General features: G+C 32.5%; 1 protein-coding gene across 1 annotated transcript in view; it reads right to left on the bottom strand.

Annotated features, from left to right (window-relative positions):
* Positions 1–4810, bottom strand: part of LOC105617532 (homeotic protein antennapedia) — a 9266-nt gene extending 4456 nt beyond the window's left edge. The window contains exon 1 of the mRNA XM_012199087.1: positions 4006–4810. Within this exon, the coding sequence (XP_012054477.1) occupies positions 4006–4810 (805 nt within the window). The remainder of the gene's footprint in view (positions 1–4005) is intronic.
* Positions 4811–8546: the final 3736 nt, after the last annotated feature.

The raw sequence follows: 8546 nt of genomic DNA, 5'->3' as shown, positions 1-8546 counted from the left end.
CGGTAACGTAACCGTAAAACCGTTAAACCGGTAACCGTAACGTTACGTTACGTTACGTTAGTTACGTTACTACTACTACTACTACTACTACTCTCTCTCTCTCTCTCTCTCTCTCTCTCTCTCTCTCTCTCTCTCTCTCTCTCTCTCTCTCTCTCTCTCTCTCTCTCTCTCTATTTCTAATATGTACATATGTACACATATGAATGTGTACATATACACGCACATATCCTCTCTTCTTTCGCCTTTTTAGCTCCTCCTTTCCTGCCCCTTTTGGACTCCATCGCTTTTTGAATATCTCACGAAGCCGCCATCGTTATGGCCACCAATCTGTTGAGCGGCTAGTTGGATTATAATAAAATGCATATCGGATTTGGAATGTTGGATTCTTCTTGTTCTATCTGCTGATTTATTCCTCGAATAGCGACTAAAAATTTTACATGTATCTGATGCGTTGAATATCATTTTAGCTTTAAATATTTTATAAAATTTGATTACATGACTTCGATCTTGTAATATAATATTAAGTACATAAAATATGCTAGTATCTTATGTGTAATATATATATATATATATATATATATATATATATATCTCATTTGATATAACACGTTCACAATGCTTTTACTGTGAAAAAAATAAAAAAATATATATAAAAAAAAAGCATGGAGTGCGTTTTACAATATTAAAATTTATTCATTTAACTGTTTTATTCTTTTAATCTTTTTTGTATCCTATATTTTATATCGCGACAATTTATTTGAAGCATGTACATATTACATATGTCTCAGAATACACATTACATAAGGAATGTAATATACGAGCGTGCACGCACGTATGCAATAACGGAAGCTTTGTAACTGTATCACGCCATGCTTATTTGCCGATTGAGAATATATGAGGGGGGAAGGAGTCGAGATGTCATAAATCTTTTCACACAGAGAATCGCAATTATCTCATGCATTAAAAGTACGATGGTCGGTCTCCTTTTCTCGGATCAACACTTGGGATCGGAATGCCAAATGTTGAACAGTGTTATAATATGGCAAACACATTGTATTATTCAATATGAAAAAGATTATGTCGAGATTTTCAAATCTTATCAAATTAACGTATAACAATACTTTTGTTGTTTTTCTGTATAAGAATTATTAAAAATTTTTTAAACTGCATTATAATAATAAAATTTTCTTTGTACAACGTTTCCGTGTACAAAATTTTGATACAAACATATATTAATAGAAAAATGGAGAATTCTTATTATGTATATTTATAACTGTGTCTCTTTAAATCTTTGACATTCATCAAGGAATGTATGCATGTTTGCACGTTTTCGTAATACAACTAACTATGCCGGAATTTCTCAGCTCACGTATAACGTGTCCTACAAAAAATACTAAGAAATCTCAACAATTTCACTAAATGCTCTTTAACGGTATCCGTGAAATAAAACTGTACATAATTCACAAAAATCTGGTTGGTATATTTCATTCAAATTGTACAGCAATTGAAGCAGAATACATGTAGCGTGATAAAATTCTAATTATAATTAAGAAACTATATGAAATCAAACTTATATCAATTTTAAAGAGTCAACAAGATATATAAATACAGATAGATGTATTATTTCTACGCTTTTAAAATTCATTTACAAAGTAAATGAATTTTAAAAGCGTAGAAATAATACATTTCAAATAGAAATAAAATCAAAATTACCTCAAAATTAATTAATTTATTGCGTACATGCTCGTATATTACATTCCTTAATAATGTAATGTATATTCTAAGACGTTCAGAATACATCTCAAATAAATTGTCGCGATATGAAATATGGGATACAAAAAAGATTAAAAGAATAAAACAGTTCAGTTAAATGAATAAATTTTAATATGGCAAAATGCATTCCGTGCTTTTTCTTTTTAATGTCTTTAAAATAACATTCATTTTTCTCTTAAAATCATTTACTTTCTTATTAAAATGCGATCTAAGTAAACTTCTATGCATTTTTATACAAAAAAATGTTATGTATAATTTTTGTACAACAAAATAAGCAAAATCAGTTTTTTAAAGGCAATGAGATGCGAGAATAAGACGAAACATTCTTAAACGTGCCGACATCTGTGAGCACATTCAGGGACTTAAGCCATTTTCTTCGTTTAACAGACAGTAAACTACAAGCCCTGGCGTCGTCATAAGCGTAGTGTTTATCGGCCAATCCCGGAGCAGACTCGGATCTGCTTCTGAATTTAACCGAAAGATGGTACAAGTAATCATTAACAGAAAAAAAATATGTATAATCATTGCTAAAAAAACTCAACATTTCTTCTTTTTATGATTTTTAAGTACCAAAGTTAAAATAATAATTTTAGATATTTATACATTTTAAAAAAGCTTATCAAAAAATATTGCAATTTTTTATTCATAATTCTACTATGACATATTTGAGACAGAAGTATATTAAAAACTATAATTATATCTCAGAACATCTAGAAATAAATAAAAATAATCACAACAGTAAAAATACTTTAAAATGTGATATCAATAATTCACATTTAATATATTTAATATATTTTCAACTAATACTTTAATTAAAGAGGCTTTGTCAACATACTTCAAAAATATGTATACAACAGAAAAGTCATAATGAAAAAAATATAAGACATTTTAAATATTTTAATGCTAAAGGTAAAACTATAATAAACATTAAATTTATTTGAATATTGGCACGTACCTTTAATTGTTTTCAAAATGTAACTTTATAAATATTGTTCCACAAAAAAATTAAATAAGTTAAATTAATCGTGTCACTTAGTCACTGATCAATTTGTAGTTACTTAAAGAAGAGAAGCTGCTTCTAGAAGAAGCGACGAATGACTGAAGAATAGAAATAGGTGAAGAGATAAGAGTGGGTCGCTAAAGTTTTTTTGTTTCGGACAGATGCTACTTTGAATTAGATAATACAGACATATCGTTTTTTCATTGAAGATAGGTCGAACTACGAGTCAATATAGAAACGAAGAAGTGAATGATAGAATGATGCGCTTTAGGATTCCATAACTTATTCGATTTCGTGCCAAGATTTTTTTTTCTACCTAATGACGGTCCAGTCTTATTGTTACTCCTTTATAGCTATGCCATACAAAGCCATAAATAGACATATGATTCGAAAAGTATTGAATACCGTGAAAAACACGAGAAGATTTATCAAGATGTTTACGATCTTATTGAAGAGCATTATTTAATTGCACAGATATTAAAATATAGACATATAATAATAATTGTTTTTTGAACCAACTCTATATTTAAAAAGATATTGAATACTTTCGATCGTTACCCAAAATATATCGCATATAGAATGAAAAAAGACAAATTGCAATATTGCAAATTATGTTAATAAAAACGAATATATCGTTGAGACTTCAAGCGGTAGTCATATGAAAAAAGAACAAGAGATAACGCTTATTGTGACCTGATGAACGAGCGGTGAAACTAACAGACAGGCTAACAGGTCAACGCAATAAATAACTCCGGTCGCGACGTATCTAGAGACATTGTGCCAATCCTGAGTCAGCTACCGTACGGATTTGGTTTAGTTTTGTGCTCCGTTGCATAAATACAAAAGTTAGCTACCTGCTACCTGAGAAACTACTTTACTAGAAACTTAGGTTTCTACTAGACTTTTGGTCACGCATAAAATAAAACGTTGATTTTATTCTTAAAGGCGGTCTTTTCTATTATATTTTCATTCAATAATATACAAGAAAAAATGTAAAACAACTTTCAACAATAACAATAAATTTTAATGTGATATATTACTAAATCTGTATATATTGCAATTCTCAAAAAGTTAAGGTTATAATAAATTATAAATTTTCATGCATTTAATTTATAAAATCTATAAAATGTTTTCTCTTTTCGTTCATAAATATCAGTTATGATAACGATTTGAAGCCTGAGAAAAGAAGATACATCATAATTATATAAATTTTATTAAAATGTAACACTTACCAAACTGACTCCTCATCCAAGGGTACAACGGACTTGGTAAGTTCGCACTCGACGCACCTTGAGGCGCGCCTTGCTGTTGTTGACTGAGCGACGATGCAACAACGCTTTGATGCTGCTGAGCTTGCTGTTGCTGTTGCGGGTGCATTCCACTTTGTCCCTGTTGCGATGCAGATTGAGATTGTTGTTGTTGCTGGTACATCATATGTTGTTGCTGTGCCTGCAGATGCTGATGCTGCGATTGCTGCTGCGGATGCTGCGATTGCTGCGTCTGCATATGAGGGTGTTGGCTGTGCATTTGGTGGTGCATCTGCGATTCGACGAGAGGCGGGCTATCCGGTCCGTCGAGAACGCTGCCTTGATGATCGACAGCAGCCGCCTGAAGTTTGCAACTGGCATAGACGATGGGAGTGGACGGATGTCCGTTAGGGGTTGATGAGTGTCCCATGTGACCCATACTGGTGTTCGGAGACGTCGACCTATAACCGGCCATGCCGTCCATACTTCCGTGTTCCTGTTGATGTTGATAGTAGGCCGCGTTCCGCATATCAATCCGATTGTACGGGGGAAACCTCGGATAAGGCATATCTTGCTGACCTCCCGTGGTTCCATAATGATGGGCGGATACTCCTTGACGTAACAAACTCGGATCGCAGGGATCACTGGCTTGCTGAGACTGTTGCTGGACCGATTGTGTTTGCTGAGGTACCTGTACGGCCGCACCATAGTGCTGCTGATGCTGATGCGGGTGTTCCACCCCGCCATTTCGCAGGTCCGGGATATACGAATTCGCAAAGTACGAACTCATGCTACTGTCCCACCTGTCCTACCTGCTTATGTCACTTCTCTACGTTGCTGACTGACTTTCCTTTGGTTATCTTCAATTGATCTACTACTCTTCTCTCTATCCCTTTATCTTCGTAAATTTATTTTGTTTTGTACTCTTCCTGTGCAGACACACTGACACACGTCTTTACATAGATACAGATTTATCACTTCGGAATTGCATTTCTTTACGAATCTTTTTTTATTTTTTTCTCACTTGACCCTTGTCATCTCACGCACTCTTGAGCAGCACAGTACACACACACACACACACACACACATACACACACACATATATATATGTATATATATATATGTATATATGTATCAAATTACCATCATTTTGGATCACATGTACATCATTTGACTTTGTATCACACTGAGCTCACTACCAAAAGAGGATAAAATTATTAACTGGAGCACTACAGAACCTTTTTAATTAGCAAGTGGAGAAGGAGGAGAGTATACTACGTATACACAAGGTGGTAGCGGAAGATAATAATCAAAGTCCTTCGTCTTCCCCGGTGTGACACCTTCGTTCAAAATGCCAAGCCACTCCAGACCCGTTTCGTTCCTCTGTCCACTCTATAATCGAAATTAAGCCGCACCTGTAACACAAAAAAAATTTACATATTACACATTACGTTGTTTGTTACAATATTACAATACTACAATATTAAGAATTATATTAATTACGTCTGATTCATATGTACCAAGCATCACATAAACTTCAGTGTAAATAACAATTATATTAAATTTATGATATAATTAAAAATACTGATAAATTATTAAACAATAAAATTATTAAATGATAAAAATGTGTATTAGTGATAATTGGCAACTGTCATGAATTTCACAAGCAAAAAAATTTTCAAATAAATACCATTATTTTTGCGAAAATTTTACGATATATAAATATAATATCGCAGACATAACTGAAACTTTGCATGATCCTTGTCAAGCGAACTGAATGTACTGAACAGAGTTTAGCGCGTGAATGACAGAAGGCAAGTTTCACATGTGCTCGTCACGGTGACGGCCATCGCACAGACGCCAAACTTATTACAGTTCTGTGTGGGCGGGCTAAACGATCGTTAAATTTGGAAAAATTTCCATCCATTAGGTAGTATAGTTACTTCCCACAAAAACCTTTCCCCTTCGCATCAATCTTTTTTTCGGAAATTTTGTAAAGGTTCCGATGCGTATGTTGCATGAAATTAGTATAATAGGATGTATCGAAACCATTCATGTTTAACTCAATACATCAGGTTAGAATAAAACAACTAAATATAAAAGAGATATTCTAAGAAATAATGTATGTATAAGAAATAAGTGAGAATATAACAGTTTCAATTTACCTAATTAATCTTCCAAAATAAATATATATTCAAATATATATTTCAACCAAGCCATTACAATTGAATTAAAAAATTTGTTTTGTAGTTTCATATGATTTTATAAACAAATTTAATTTAATTATTCAAATGTTCTACAAACATTATTGCTTTCATTATACATTATCTTACTATTAAAATACCACACATTACTATACTAAAAAAAAATACATTTAAATTGATCTGTATTTAAAAATTACATAAGATATATTTTTCATGTTTTATTATTAAATCCTATTTAATAATAAAACACTAAAGGAATAACAAAAAATAAATACATTCGATTAAACACATTTCGCAAGAATGAAAAACTAAAAGAAATGCTATAAGAAAAACTATTAAAATAATATCGAATTAATAATATTAAAAATATAATATTAAAGATCAATAAATATAGCGATTAATAATATAACTAATTTCTTTTGTATGTATGTATAATGTAAAGCAAATTTTGACCCACAATAATTTTTACGCTTTGTAAAAATAAAAATAAGATTAATACCTACTCTTAACAATAATATGCATATAATATTTTTCCTTATTTTGATTCTAAAAGTTATTATTTGCACGTGATCGGGATATATCATTGTTAACAAAATAATAAGATATGGCTTTCTTATCGACTGAAATATGAAAGGTTTTTACCTTTTATGAGACTATGTTGATCTGCCGATTCAAGATCAAAATCTTCTATACCGACCATATTTGATGTTTCAAAGTTGTACAACTTATACAAATCATGTAATTTTCGCAATTTTCAAATTCTTTTCAAATTCTCTAGTTTCTTAAATTTTTTTTAATTTCAATGTTAAATAAAAATACAGAATTGATTAAAGTTTCTAGTTAAAAAGTTTCTAATTAAAAAGTTTTTATAAAATATTGCAAATCATTCTCTTAAAGCAGAAATTTTGTTAATTCTTTAAATATACAACAACAAGATAAAATTTAATATACTGTTAAAAATGATTAATAGAAAAACATGATCCTTTAAAACCAATAATATATTTAGCTTTTACACTGCAAAAAAATTTATCTCGTCGTAAAGGAATAAATGAAAATATACATGTGAGTGTACATATGGTATTGTTGCGGGTGGCATGACAGTGTGGGTGGTGCTAAACACGGAGTTAGGAACGGGTTCGGATGTGCAACGGGCAGCATAGCAGGGTAAAGGGTGTGAGTGTGAGAGAGGGTGAGAGGTGCGGCCCTTGGGAGTTTGCTGTACATGAGAACGGGTCGGACGCGGACGATCGCGATTAACATTCCGGCCGCTAGCTTGCTGTTCGCGCGGCGCTTTCATTAATTCCAGCGTATTGATTCCACGGATTGATGAATGGCCGCCGATAGCGATTCCACGCGTTCGCCACCCCCTTCCCCAGCACCTCTCCTTCCTCGTCTCTCGCGTATAAATTCAACCTCTCGCAGGATTTGAACTCAATTCCCGCCCCGTAAATTCCCCTTTATGTATCCTCCTCTGAAGTGCAAGTATCTGAATCCTATTGACGTGGACGGAGTATTTTTCGCAGCTTCTCGTCCTCTTTCCCCTTGCATCTCTTTAATTTAATAGTGCGAAGTGTGCACAATCAGTTATCGTACGTTACATTTAATTTTTCAAACTATTTTATGAATCTCAAAATTTAGAGAAATTCCTTTAAAATTAAAATAATTTTAAAAAATTGAACAATACATCTGTATAACAATAATGTTATTTGTAGAACAGTCTCTTCCTTTATCTAATAAGATGTAACATGTTAATTATGTCAAATTCAAGATGCATATATCAGATAAGTATTTTAGGCCTCATTTAGTGGTGACATCGACCGGAAAGATCATAAACCAACTGATTATTTAAGGGTCTAAGAAGTACATAATATTGTCGGCAGATGGCGATAGTGATAGCACGGAAGAAGAGGAAAAAACGGGGTGGAGCATGTCTGACAGCTGGGTGGGTTCGGGGCCAAGGTGATTGAAAACAGGGTGGAGCGTCATGTGACGCCATGGTTGGATATGGAAGTGACGTCATATAACTACGATGGCCTCTAGTTAGCAAAATGGCCTCTGGATAGGAATTTCTTTGTCCCGCATTCTCTTATCTACTATATCGATGTAATCAAAAGAAGACGGTCGAGATGTCGATTGTCAATCGTCCATCCTAGGAGAAGCGAATTGCATTTATTATATTCATACTGTTTCGATTTTAAAAAATTGAAAAGATAATATTAAAGATAATAAATATAATCGAATTTGAAAAATGATGAAATCTAATATTTATAATCATTTTCGTTATAAGACCGTATAAGAAAGACAACAAAAAATGTTAAACGA

This window comes from Atta cephalotes, assembly GCF_000143395.1.
Source record: "Atta cephalotes unplaced genomic scaffold scaffold00013, whole genome shotgun sequence".
Taxonomy (NCBI): Eukaryota; Metazoa; Arthropoda; class Insecta; order Hymenoptera; family Formicidae; genus Atta; species Atta cephalotes.
Note: the sequence above shows the minus strand (reverse complement) of the source record. Positions and strands in the feature narration are given on the sequence as shown.